The sequence below is a fragment of the Egretta garzetta genome, unplaced genomic scaffold (assembly GCF_000687185.1).
Source record: "Egretta garzetta isolate BGI_Z169 unplaced genomic scaffold, ASM68718v1 scaffold1292, whole genome shotgun sequence".
Classification (NCBI taxonomy): Eukaryota; Metazoa; Chordata; class Aves; order Pelecaniformes; family Ardeidae; genus Egretta; species Egretta garzetta.
The window spans coordinates 14,913-28,283 of NW_009258880.1; the positions used below are offsets into that span (position 1 = coordinate 14,913).

The window sequence follows — 13,371 nt, forward strand, 5'->3', positions numbered from 1 at the left end:
GGGGGACCCACCATGTTGGTTCCCTGCTGTGGCTGGGCATGGGAGCCCATGGCAGAGCTGCCAGGTCTTGTCCTGCAGGGAGGAAGGCGAAGGAGCTCATCAGCAGCGCTCGGGAGAGCCTGGCGAGGATGGTGGGAGGCCGGCCAGAGGGCACTGCCTGTGGCAGAGCTGCCAGGTCTTGTCCTGCAGGGAGGAAGGCGAAGGAGCTCATCAGCAGCGCTCGGGAGAGCCTGGCGAGGATGGTGGGAGGCCGGCCAGAGGACATCATCTTTACCTCAGGGGGCACAGAGGTGGGAGTGGGTGGTGGGATCCCCCCTTCCCAGGACCCCTTGCCTGCCATCTCCTCTCAAGCAAGCGGTGATGAGGAGGGTGGGGCTGAAGGGTGCCGTGCTCCCTCTGGGCCTTCATTTTCCCCTCTGCTTTCCTCTCTTCAGGCAAATAACATGGTGATCCACGCCGCCCGCAGGCACTTCCACGAAAGCCAGGCCAGGCCGGGGGACAGCAGGGGGACACCACATGTCGTGACGTCGAGTGTGGAGCACGACTCCATCTGCCTGCCGCTGGAGCAGCTGGTGAAGGAGAGCCTGGTGGGTGAGTGGCAGAGGGACCAACAGGGGATAGGCTGGGGGCATCTGGCTGCAGATGGGGGTTTGCGAGGGAGGGTTTTCTCTGCTGGTGTTTTTGTGGAGGAGGGCGGGGACCCGCTTGCTCCATGATGTTCCCCTTTCTCCCCCAAAAGGGCACCGACTCCTCACATAGTGTCCCCATTCCCTCAAGCTGGGTGCATTAACCTGTTGGCATCCGAGGCCGGCCCCAAGAGCCACTGTGCTCTCTGCCTGTGCACCAGCTGCTTGCCCAGCTCTCCTGCCCGCTCAGTGGGGTGTGGGCAGCCCTGGGCACTGTCGGGCTTCTCAGCAAACCTCAGGGCTTGTTTCTTGGCTTGCAGAAGCCACCTTTGTGCCTGTGTCCCCCCGAAGTGGGCAGGCTGAGGTGGACGATGTCCTCGCTGCCATCCGGCCGACCACCTGCTTGGTTTCCATCATGTTGGCCAATAATGAGACTGGGGTCATCATGGTGAGTCTGTGGGCCACAAGTGGGATGGGGTGGGGACATCCTTGCAAAAAGGCACTTGATAAGGGGGAGCAGACGGTCCCTGGGACGCAGACCCTCTTCCTTCCTGCCAGCCTGTCCCGGAGCTGAGCCAGCGCATCCATGCCCTCAATCAGCGGAGAAGGGCGGAGGGGCTGCCCAGGATCCTGGTGCACACAGACGCGGCGCAGATGATTGGCAAGGGGCGTGTGGATGTGCAGGAGCTGGGGGTGGACTACCTCACCATCGTGGGACACAAGGTATGGTTGGGCTTGTTCACGTGGCCCAGATGCCGTTCACCCTCTAAGACGTTTCAGTTGGGGTGTCAGGGAGATTTTGGGTGCCCTCCACAGCTTGATACCTCATCAGTGGCCAAAATTTTCCTGCTGGTTGGTGCTCTGAGGACAGTCTTTAGCCAGATGACAAGGCTCCTGTGAGTCAGGGGGACCTGTCTGGAAGGGGAAGCAGGAGGAGGCCAAGGGCGGGGGACACCTCTGCAGCAGCCTGTGCCTGTGAGACGGGCAGGGGTCAGCAATGGAGGGTGTGTGGATTTGGGCAGGCGTCTCCAGGGTCACCGTGGCTGTTTCTCCCTGCAGTTCTATGGTCCGCGGATTGGTGCGCTGTATGTGCATGGCCCTGGCACCACCACCCCATTGCACCCCATGCTCTTCGGAGGGGGACAGGAGAGGAGTTTCCGGCCAGGGTAAGGTAGCTGGCTGGTGGCCCAGAGAGCTGGGCCTCGGGCTGGTGGCCAAATGATGTGTGGCTACTTAGTCCAAGCTGAGCTGGTCCTGGGATGGGCAGCTCTGTGCAGGAGGACAGATCTGTGTGTGGGAACTGTGGGAGCCTGGTGCGCAGGGTGGAACTGCCCTCTTCCCAACCACCTCAGAGAAGTGTTCAGGACCCCCTGCCAGCAGCAAGGGGTCCCACACGGGGAACGTCTGTGCCCCAGTGTTGGGTTTCTGGTCCGGAGAAATAACTCACTGCTCCCTCTTCACTTCCAGCACGGAGAACACCCCAATGATTGCTGGCCTTGGCCAGGTGAGTCAGTGATGGTCACGGGAGAGCAGTTCCTTGAGGATGCTGCCTGGCAGAGCCAGTATGGAGACAGCCACCCATGTTCCTTGGTCATTACAAGTGACAAACTTGGGGTGCAGGAGGGCAGGCAAACTACCAGTAAAGGAGACAGGGCCAGTCAAAGGAGGTGCTTTGGAGCACTTTGCTGCAGGCTTTGCAGCCCTGGCAGCAGGCAGTCACACAGCTCACATGGTGCAAGGCACTGAGAGGCTGTTGGGGCACACAGGGGACCTGGCAATTGCAGAGGCTGTTCCTAGGCTGGACTTGTGTACCAGGGAGCCGTGCACAGAGGGAGGTGTCGGGGGGTTGCTGACGGAGCCTGTCTGGGTTTTCTCTCCTCAGGCTGCAGAGTTAGTGAGCAAGAACTGGGAGGCCTACGAAGCTCATATGCGGGATGTTCGGGATTACCTGGAGGCCAGGCTGGAGGTGAGCAGACCTGGTTCCTGTTTGTCTCTCCCCTACTGGGGTCTCAGCCTGCAGAATATGGGGCCTGGAGCCAGAGTGGATATGTAGCCACTTTACGGGCTCCAAGCGACTCTGCAACACCTCTAACTTCTCCATCCTGGGCCCAGGCCTTCAAGGTAGCTCTCACCTCACTGATGCCCCGTGATGGTGCCCACGGAGCCAAGCACCTGCCCCACACAGCACCCTGCGGCTAGAGACTGGCAGGCGCTCAGCTGTGGCTTGGGCAGGGAGATGAGACATGCAGCAGCCCTCGGAGAGAGCCTGGGTGCTGGCAGACTTGTGTTTATGTGTGCTGCAGGGCGAAGGGTGCTGTCTTGCTGCAAGATGCTTCTTGCCAGTGTTGGGGCTGCCTGCCACTCTGAGAAAGGGGATCGGTAAGCAGCTGGCTTTGCCAGGCCCAGGGCATCTTCTCAAAGGCAAGCAGGTGGGAGGGAAATAGGACAGGGAAAGGGACTGTGGGTGGCTGTGGGTAGCATCACCTGGAGCAAAGAGGGTGCAGAGCTTTCCAGAGGGGCTGAAGGGCTGTGAAAGAGGTTATTGAGGGACGCACAGCTGGAACACTTGACTGCTGCTTGGAAGGAACTTTGTCCCTCCTGGCTTTGGTGACCCAGCTGAGCTTGGAAGTATGCTTCAATATGCCTGGCACTGCCAGAAGAGAGTCTGCCTTATGTCTGTGTGTGCCTGGCTCACCCGCTCAAGTCCAGCTTGGGTCTCCAGCGGGCTCCCTTGGGGGTGCGTGGGAACAGCAGGTGCTTTTGGCCTGGTCTAGAGCAACACCCTATAGACATGGCAGAGCTGCAAACCCATGGGGACATGGTAGAGGTTTTTCTTTGGAGGGGAAGACCCAAATCCATGATAGGGCAACAAGCCTAGTGGGAGCAGGTGCCTTTGGAAAGCAAGCAGGGTGCTGTGCAGGAGATGGGTTTGCCTGGAGTGTGTCTGCAGATGTGCTCCCTCTTACAGCTTGGTGAAGCTTTCTGGTGCTGCATGTGCTTCCTCAGCCTTCGAGTTAAGCCTGCTAACCCCTGGTGTCTGTGCTTCAGGCCCTCCTCGATTCTGCTCAGCTGCGGGATCCCCTATGACGTGGCACAGAACGCGTTGCGGCTGAGTGTGGGGCGAGACACCACCCGTGCAGACGTGGACCTGGTTGTGCAGGACCTTGTGCAGGCTGTGGCGCAGCTGGACCGGGACCAAGCCTCACAGACCCCGTGAATCACTCCCCAGCCATCATCCAGGTTCTCGGGATCGGATCATGCCCTGCTCGGTCTCTGGGTGCTGGTTGCCTGTGTCAGTTTGGGCCTGGGTTTTGGCAGGATTAGGTTTGTACCTGATCCCCAAGTCAAACTGACCCAGCCTGCAGTTTGTGATCATGGATCAGACATTGGGGAAATGGCAGCTGGTGGTGGCAGGAGAAGGAAGTGGGAATCACCTGTTTTCAGCAGCAGCAGGCTCTTAGGCCTGCTTAGCTGTGTATCAGCTTGCGCTCACAGGGATCACAGCGTGGCTGCCACAGCTCTGCAGTACATGCAGCTGGAGCAGAGAAGCTAGTGCAGGCACTGGAGGCAGCAGGGAGCTGTGCTGAGGAGGGGGCTTTGCTGCTTTGGGGCTGGGGCAGCTCATCAACAGCTTGCTCAGGACTCTGTTGTCCCCAGTGCATGGTGCAGGCATTCCAAGAGTCTCGCTGTCAGCTGCTCCTTGCTTGCCAGCATGTACCCAGCTGGTTGCGTGTGTGTTGGCGTGATGGAGTCTCAAAGCTCGACTCCCTCCAGAGCGTAACAGGTGTGGAAGCCATAGGAGGTGGAGCCTCTGGCCCTGGTGGCTTTCCACAAAGGAAGCTTTCCTGTTGTCTTATCACTCAGAGGAGGAAAGACCATCTGCTCCAGAGGGAAATGAGGAGTTGATAGAAGCACAGCAAAATTCTGAGCTGGGAACTGCCCTGCCCCTGCCAGGACCCTAAGCTGCCAAAGGGTTTTTTGGCTGGGAAGGTGTGGGGCATGGCTTTCCCAGCACTGCGTTGCGTTACCCACTCCCCTGCCTCCTGTCCTTCCTACAGCGGGAAGAGTTCCTGTTGCCGACTCCATGTGCGCCTAAAGGAAACAGAGCCGTCGGGGCAGCCGTAACTGTGCCAGCACCTGAGGAAACATGTCCTCCCTGCGTGGCCCAGGCGGTCACTCTCATCACTGACACAGGACAACACAAGCGTCACACGGATTAGGAGCGTCACTGGCTGACTGATGTCGGGAAACCTGGTCTCCCTGGGTGTTCATAGGAATAAAAGCGATTGCTGCTGCTGTGGCCTTTTTTCAAAGTAAAATATGTTTTCCGTCAGGGAAGCCGGACTGGTTGGGGTCATCTGAGCAATGTCTTTATCCTCAGGAAATGCTCGTGTCCCAGGACAGAGGCACAGTCCACTGGAGCGGGGAGATGCCTGCTGGCTGGGCTTGGCATGAAGCCCATGGATGCAGATTCTTAGATGCTGGTCCTTCTCTTTACTAGCCATACATTAGCACAGCCAGGAATACTATTTGGAATGATAAATCCCTAGATTTTGTAAATCTAATTTCTAACTGAAATGTTAGGACCCAAGCACGCTGACTTAAAGTCACTGGATGCCTGTCAGGCTGTTCAGTGTTACTGCTGCTGCTCACCTCAATCTCAAATGCAATTTTTTCTTTTTTTTTTTTTTTTTTCCCCAAATCCTCTTCATGAGGTTTTTGTTCCATAGAAAGAATGTTGCTCTGCTTCAGGGGCAGATCTTTTGTCTATCATGGACCCTATAGTTCTTGGGGACCTTTCACATCTGTGGCACAACTGGAGATCCAGTTTTTGGGGCTCTCTTTCCCCCGCAGTAGGTCTGGGCTTCCTGCTTCAATTCAGATGGAAATTTAACCACCAAGCACAAAAAGCTTTACTGACTTATTCTTTATACACACAGGAAATGCAAGTTTTAACCACAGAAATAGTAGCATTGCTTCATTTAGAATATTGCAGCCAAAGCATAAAAAGCGTTACAGAGGATATGAATACTCTGGTTGACCGTTTTACTGTTCATTTTCCTACTACAACACTGCACAGGAATGAGAGTCACTAGGGAATCCCTCTGTCTCTGTATTGCCTTATCCAGGGAAGGTGAGGAAGAACACGCCTGTGACCTGTGCTTTCACGCACCCTACGTGCTGGAGATGAATAGCCATTTCTTATATGACAAAATGCCAGTGGTTGTACGCACTAGAACAAATTCACCTGGCATGGAAGTCGGGAAATACCAACATTGCTACAATCAGCTGTGAATTTAAACAGTAGAGAGAGGACCTGGCTGCTAGGCTAGAACACCACAGAGTTGAAATATGTTTCTGTCACGTGGTCACACAGCCATAATCGGATGGCAAAACCGCAGTTCATTTAATGGAAGAATCCACAATCTCCTGATAATCTTGTTTTCCTAAATTCTTCCAGGACAGTTTATAACACGCAAGGAAAAAAACACTAACCAAAATAACTGCGCCCCCAACGAGATCATAAGTACCTGGGAAGATCCGCAAGACGACAAGCTGCAGGACCATGGCAATGACTATCTCCAGGTGCTGTACGGTGCTGACCAAAGCGGGGTGGAACTTGCTCAGGGCATAGTAGACCCCCAGGAAGGCTGCTGTGGAGCACAGGCAGATGGCAAGGAGATAGCTCCACGTTTCTCCATCCAGTGGGACGATTGGCTCTTGAAGTAAGAACATGGTGGATGCTCCCCACACTGTTCCTGTCCAACTAAAGGTGAACAGCGCTGTCCACATGCTGATGTTATCTTTGATTGACCTATAGATTATCATGGAGAGAGCAGTGGTCAAACCTGCCATAACCGTCATGGTATAGCCAAAAGCTTCCTTCCAGGTGCTGAGCAAAGAGTTTTCCTCCTTAACAATGTTGGGGATCATAACGAGACAAACGCCGAACACGCTGCCAACTACAGTAATTACATCTGTGTAAGCCATTCCTTCATCTATGAGTAAAAAAGCCAAGATGGCACTGAACACTGTAGTGGTAGCCCTCCACATAATGGTCCCATTGCTGGGGGGAACTATAGAGAAGGAGGTATAAGCACAGGTAATGGAGATAACATTGCAGACCCCATAGAAGAAGAGCCGGAGTCTGTAGCCTTTGGGGCCAAAGGGAGGCTCATGGTAATAACACACAACAGTAACAGACAGCACCTGTAAGACTGAACGGATGAAAATGAGCTCTAGGGATGGCACTTTGGAACGATCGGAAATTAATCTTGTAATTAGAGCCACACATCCGTGAGCCACGGCAGATCCAAAAAGAACTACCCACGTTTTCCTCGACTGCAGTATATTTCCTTCAGGAAAATGCTGGGATTGCCCAATTTCATTGGGTTTTGGCAGTTGGGCTGGCTGAAGCTTGGTGTCTATTGTACCAAAAAAAGTCCTTTCTCTCTTTTTCCCATCATTCAGTAGTCTTTTCTTAGGATTATCCTCCATAAATACTCCCGTATCTTCATTAACATCCTCATACCCCTCTTCTCCTGGCTGGGGATATTGAGAAGTGTATTTCACTGTTACTGTGTTGGGATGAATTTTCACTCGCTTTTTGACTGGGTATTTTTGGGAAGACGTATCCATTTCCTCAGAGAAATGTCCTGGTCTTAAGAATAAAATGGAGAAGCACCATTATTTTTATTTAATGAATAGCAAGAGATTCATTAGTATGTAAATGCTGTTAGTGTTTACAAGCTATTTTCATCAACCAAATCCAAGTACTAGTAGATTGTTCTTGGTTTTGCTTTAATTTTCCAGTGAGTTACTGCTGAATACCATTAATGGTCAGGCCGTTTGGATCTCCTTAAAAGCCTAGCATGGAACTTCATTTTAGTCACTAGTTTTTGAAAATTACATATATTCTCATTATGTATAGTACGTATAATGCATTCCAGTATATTCTTATTCTAATGAGAAAGTTCTCCTGCTAAGCTTTTTGGACAGTAAATACCCTGTAATTATGAACCATACTTATTGTTAATTGCTCGCTAATGTTACAAGATTACGGAAGAAATTTGGCTGGAGGAGATGATTGCCATGTTTCTAAACTGACAGAGAGCAATATGGGGAAATAGGGAGTATCCCTGAGCAAGTCAGCATAGTTAGCATATGAATAAACAGCACATTTTTGAACAGTACTTTGATAGTGTTAAAAATTCCTTTTTTTCACATCCTTTTATTTCCAGTGATTGATTTTGCAACAGATTTGTTGTTCCAATCTGAGGTTTTTTTTTTTTTTTTTTTACATGGGGAAAATTTAGAAGGGCTGATCCAGACTACTAACCAGACTTTCCCATGGCAACTCCAGCAACAAACCCACCACCCTTCTGTCTCCTATTGAAGACCCATTTCGCATGACACAAGCTGTGTGAGCTCTCCCCTCGGTGCCCCTGAGCTGTGCACACCACCATGACACACACAGCAACGCTTGTGGCACTGCATGTGTCCCAGTGGCGGCATCAGCCTCCCAAAACAAGCAAGCAAGCCCTTCACACACCCGGCCTCCACCAGTGCAAATGCTGCTTGGTCTCCACTGTCCCAGGTGTGTGCAGCCTGCCCACAGGGAGCCCACCTGCGGCCTTAATTCCCCTCTAGCTCTTTGCTGAGCATGCCATTGCTGTCTCCAGGCCCAGTGTTACAGCACTGGGTCAGTTTAATTCAGGCACGGGGATGTCATGGAGATTACTTTGTTTCCACAGTGCCCTCTGCCATCTGTGCAAAGAACCCTTCCAAATGAAGTGGCAGCAGCAGAAATGCAACCTAAACACATGCAGACCTTACCCGTGACGGAGAGATTTAAGCCCAAGCCAGAAGGGGAAAACACCTCTTGGTCATCTACATCTTTGCCTGGGTGTCTAAACAGAAACAGTAGATGCTCTCAGGTATCAAATAGGAAAGGTTACAATCATCTCGGCACAGAAACTAATGTCCAAAGGAGGCATGAAGCATCCTGCACGTTTTCCAAAGTTGAAAATTTGGCAAGTGCCAGCACGCCTTTGAGGCCATGCTCCTTGGGAACTGGCAACTCTGGTGCATCATTATGAAAAAAACACCACCGCAAAACCCAAACAACTTGAGATGGAGAGAAAGCAATTACTGTCATCTTGCCAAACCCACTCCTCAGCCATCTCTCAGAATTATTGATGGAACTAACCCCAAGAACAAGTGGTGGTTTTGTGAGTGTAAGGTTCCCACAGCTTAATAACAAGAAAATTCACCATCCTGTGCCTGCTGTCCTGCCTCACCAGCGCTGCGGAGGAGAGGATGCCTAGGAGGACCCATCCTCCTCCAGATCCAGTCATCCATCCCCAGGCACCAAGTCCAGCCCTGCAGGCAGCAGCAGTTTAGCATCTGTGGTGGCAGCAGGGGATGGGTACGGACAACCCTGCAGTCCTTGTCTGCAGGGAGTACTGAAGCACCAGAGCAGGTGGGTCCTGAAGGTGCAAGACTACAGCCAAGTGGACAATCAGACTGAATGGCATGACAGCAGTTTTTCAGGGAGACCACAGATCAAAAGGCAACATAAAAGTGGGTACAATAGCTCTTTGCAGAAATGCTTTAAAAATATCATGGCCAGGTTCAGCCTTTGCATTTTCTTTATCCGTAATCTGTGACAGCCAAGCGCTGCCTGTATCTCCTGGCAAAAACAATTCACGTAAGAATGGGACATTCTTCCTTTTTCCTCACAGGCTGAGTGTTTATTGGACCCCCTGCTACACCCAAGCTAAGCTGTAGCCTGCTTCTTGCAGGCAGAGTGAATCCCCGGTAGGGGTTGAATGGGAGTGGGGAGAGGGGCTCTGGAGGAAGGCAGCAGCACCAGTTTGGACCTGCGCAAGTAAGCTAAGTATCCTGGGGCACCACCTTGCTCTTGCTTTGACAGACTACGCTCCCAGCCCTGAGATACCTCACTGAAGTGGAGATCGGCAGATGTTAAGAGGGTCTGAGGACAATAGAACACCCTTGTCTATGCAGGAGGCCTTGTGCTAGCACTCCTGTTCACGTTTCTGCTGCCAACCCATTTTCAGCAGAGCTCAGCTTAAAAAACAAAGTGTACCCAGTACACTGCTAAATGGAGGAGGAGTACTCCAGAGTGCCCATGAAATACTGCAAGAAACTTGAGAAGAAACAGCTGAAATGCCAAGGAGAGCAAATAAAGAGGGTAAGAGCTGGGTATCAGCTGCACTAATGGGCAGTTCAAACAACCCATCAAACATTTGCAAACACCCTACCCGAAATCTACCCTGTCTCACCTGCTACTTGTGCTTTTTCTTCAGATAAGTTGTTAATTTCAGATTCTTTTAATATGCAAATGCAAAATGCACCGAATGAGTCCAGGAAGGCAGAGATTTTCACAAGCACAGCTTTTCTTACCGAGCATTTTCATTGTGTTATAAATTCACAATTTTGCCTTGCTGTCCCCACATCTTAAAAAGAAAAAAAAAAAAAAAAAAAAAAAAAAAAAAAAAAAAAAGAAAAAAAAAGCTTCTTGATTTAAGGCACAATATATGGATTGGGAATAAAATAAGTGGGAGGAAAAAAAGACAAAAGGTGCACAACAGGCATTATTATTGAAGCGACAGTAGATCTAGCCTGTATAGACTCTGTCATTCCATTAAGAAACAGCTGAGTATATGCTGCAGCTATTCATGAAAACAAAATAACTAATTTTTTACCATTAGCATACACTGGTAACTTTCTTGCTTCCTGAGGTTAGATTACATTTTCTTCCAACAAATACAGAAGAGAGAAAAAATGCAGTTGCAAATTTAGTATTGGACCTGTGTAATGTATTCAGAGATCTCTCTGGAGGAAAACAATAGATCATGAGCACGCAGCTCAAAATGGCTGTCCTATACAGATGCCGTATTCCCTCCAGTATTCGTCAGCACTAAGAATGCTAACAGTTGGAAGGTCTGGAAAGTGGAAGGGCAAACACATGAGAAATGAGAAAGGCGGGAGATAAGAAGTAACAAAGAACAAAGACTACTTAAACCAAAATTTCATTTTCTCTACTAAATATTGGGCATATGACAAATGTTACGCCAACTCTCACACAGTACATTTATTTGTGAGAATTTCAATGGAGACTGAGACTAATATCCCAAATCCATTATGTTTGTCCCAGACACAAATTTAAAATAAATGGAAATCAGCACAGCCTATGCAGAAAACTGGCCACTTCTCTTTCTGCTAGTGCCTTTTGTGGAGATCACATGAAGTTTTTATTTTTCTTCATATCTGGAAACATAAAATGGTTTATTTGCATTTCCTACAAAAACATAATTTGATTCTGAATCAAAGTTAATAAAAGTCTAAAGATTAAGTACTACACAAAATTCTTATGTTACATAACAAAACAAACATTCCCAATCCAAATGGCAGCCTGGGATATCCATTTAAATTACCGGCACATGGGAATCACCAACTACCAAAGTGTGAGCCCCGTTTTGCCATGGGTGAACAAATAATCACACTGGATTCAATAAATGTCACAAATCATTAACAGAATACACACTTTTAAAAGAAAAAAACACCAAATACTCCCCCCTCGCCCCCCAATTACTACACATGCTGATTAGCAAGGTAGAAATAAGTGATTATATGGGGAAGCTGAGCTCTCCTTGCTGTACCTGAAAGAATTAAGGCTGTGAGGTCTGACTGGTGATTCTAACCACCAATTTGCAATAAACTCATTAAAAAAATACTCTCATCTTCTGCCAGATCAGCCAAAAATCAGTCAGCTGACTGAAATATTATTAAGAAAGATTTGCAGACATGGCAATTGCAGTCCTTACAAAGTCGAAAACAAGAAGTCAGCTATCCCCATGGTCTGAAAGGCAGGCCTCGCAGGGCTGTTCCTTTGCCTCTTCTATAAAAAAAACCCTGAATCCTGACCAGGTTAGACTGAGATTACCAGAGGGCTGTAAGCAATCTCTATAGGGCCACTACAGATTAACAATTTTCCCTGAATATTATATGTACGAAAAACTCACTCCACTCCTACAAACCCATGTAACTAACTGAACTTGCGCCACCTTCGCCAGGTGCTCCTGCGCACAGTGCACCGACTTCTCACAACGCAGGTTTTTCTTTTGATTCCTTATCAGGTGCAGGAAGATCTCCAAAATTCCTGTTTCAGTACCTTCTCCATTAAACCACCCTAACCTTGCTGGAGCTCCTTCAGTGCTTGATGATTCAGGCACCTGCACACGCATGTGATGTCTGACTGGCGTAAGACAACATGAAGTGAGGGGGAAGAAAAGGCACCATCAGGTGCACAGCAGGCAATTAAACGTTGGCATCACTGAAACAGCCTACATTGCTGCTACACTTTTAAACTATTTGATAAGATGCACACTGGAAAAATCAGAGTACCTTTACCTTTTTAGCCAGATGGTCTGACTACATCAATGAATTCTATTAAAAATAAATGCAAAGAAACCCAAGTCTTTATTAAAATTTAATTACTAATAACAGGTATTTAAGAAAATGAAAGAGCAATTATATTAAAGGAGTTTTTAGTACACAAGCACAAGAGCAAACATTATACACAAACCAACAAACTGGCATCCCACGTCTTCAAATGAATCAAGTCACATCCAACATCACTGCCTAAGGGAAGAACCAGTACACCCTTCACAGGATTCAAATATAAACCCCATGTGTAAGCCCCACCAATTATCAGTACATTCCTGGTATTTTGCTACCCAAAACCCAACCCATATTTGTGCCAGCTCACTAAAGCTGCCACGTGCAATTTCAGTGGGATTGTATGTGACACCTTTAACCTCCCTTGCTTTCACTAACCTACTTGCTTGCCGTGTAAGGGCTCCAAATGCATCCAGTTCTGTGAAAAAATACTCTTCTCTAATTTTTGCATTCACGTCTGTTGCCTGCTGCAGCTACTACCTCTGCAAGCTGCAATACTTGCATTAAGTGATTTTGGAAGAAAAGCCACTTTGCCTGCAACGTTCCCATTCCAAAAACCCTAATCTGAACAAACACCTTCAGATCGCAATACCAGGCATAGGGGAAAAAACGGAGAATATATCAACACCTAAATACAGTCTCCTACAGCTCATGAAAATAGCTTGGCTAAATATAAGAAAGGCCTTGGAACAGTGCGTTAGAATGGGCTGAAGTAGAGCACAAGGAGGCGGCACATTCAGGTTTACTAGGAATAGATTGCAGGTTAAGATTTATTTAAAGCTTACTGCTTTTTGATCTTCTCCGAACAAACTGCATAGAACCCGGCAAGGCAGCAAACTGGTGCCTGCGCGGTGCGTGCAGGAGGGCTTGGGGGTGCGCGTGTGTGCGTGCAGCTGGGTGACAAACGGGGGACGGGGCTCGGGAGTTGTAGACGGCGGCCACTGATGGCCGCTGTCGCGTTTGGGCCACCGAGGAAAAGCCACCTAGCAGAGGAAGCGGGGCATCTGGGGTGAGACCACAGGGAGCGGGTTCAGGAAGGCTTACAAAAAAATAAATAAATAAAAAAACCAAGAGAAAGCAGCAGGGTGGCCGCTGTCGCGTTTGGGCCACCGAGGAAAAGCCACCTAGCAGAGGAAGCGGGGCATCTGGGGTGAGACCACAGGGAGCGGGTTCAGGAAGGCTTACAAAAAAATAAATAAATAAAAAAACCAAGAGGGAGCAGCAGCCCCGCGCGGCGGCCAGGGCAGGTCCGGCGCCTCGG

At 49.5% G+C, this 13,371-nt stretch overlaps 3 protein-coding genes across 3 annotated transcripts in view; 1 reads left to right on the forward strand and 2 right to left on the reverse strand.

Annotated features, from left to right (window-relative positions):
• LOC104121790 overlaps nucleotides 1-342 on the reverse strand; it is a 5,567-nt gene extending 5,225 nt beyond the window's left edge. The window contains exon 1 of the mRNA XM_009633835.2: nucleotides 336-342. The gene's annotated coding sequence lies outside the window, so the exon portion shown is untranslated. The remainder of the gene's footprint in view (nucleotides 1-335) is intronic.
• SCLY (selenocysteine lyase) lies at nucleotides 30-5,227 on the forward strand. The gene is made up of 11 exons (XM_009633839.2): nucleotides 30-64; nucleotides 176-290; nucleotides 435-591; nucleotides 947-1,074; nucleotides 1,185-1,349; nucleotides 1,686-1,792; nucleotides 2,094-2,130; nucleotides 2,509-2,605; nucleotides 2,640-2,747; nucleotides 2,930-3,005; nucleotides 3,675-5,227. Exons 1-11 carry the CDS (start codon nucleotides 39-41, stop codon nucleotides 3,841-3,843), a joined length of 1,185 nt encoding a protein of 394 aa, XP_009632134.2. The 5' UTR covers nucleotides 30-38; the 3' UTR covers nucleotides 3,844-5,227.
• A 204-nt stretch (nucleotides 5,228-5,431) lies between these two features.
• SLC35G2 (solute carrier family 35 member G2) lies at nucleotides 5,432-10,095 on the reverse strand. The gene is made up of 3 exons (XM_009633837.2): nucleotides 9,932-10,095; nucleotides 8,463-8,536; nucleotides 5,432-7,287 (listed from the first exon to the last, which is right to left on the reverse strand). Exon 3 carries the CDS (start codon nucleotides 7,263-7,265, stop codon nucleotides 6,030-6,032), a length of 1,236 nt encoding a protein of 411 aa, XP_009632132.1. The 5' UTR covers nucleotides 7,266-7,287; nucleotides 8,463-8,536; nucleotides 9,932-10,095; the 3' UTR covers nucleotides 5,432-6,029.
• Nucleotides 10,096-13,371: the final 3,276 nt, after the last annotated feature.

What these genes read in the sequence shown, in the direction of transcription:
- SCLY (XM_009633839.2), top strand. Translation starts at nt 39, where the DNA reads ATGGGAGCCCATGGCAGAGCTGCCAG. An exon ending in GGTGAAGGAGAGCCTGGTGG is followed by an intron (nt 592 to 946) that starts GTGAGTGGCAGA and finishes CTTGGCTTGCAG; the next exon opens with AAGCCACCTTTGTGCCTGTG. An exon ending in CCTGGGCCCAGGCCTTCAAG is followed by an intron (nt 2,748 to 2,929) that starts GTAGCTCTCACC and finishes TGTGTGCTGCAG; the next exon opens with GGCGAAGGGTGCTGTCTTGC.
- SLC35G2 (XM_009633837.2), bottom strand. Translation starts at nt 7,265, where the DNA reads ATGGATACGTCTTCCCAAAAATACCCAGTCAAAAAGCGAGTGAAAATT.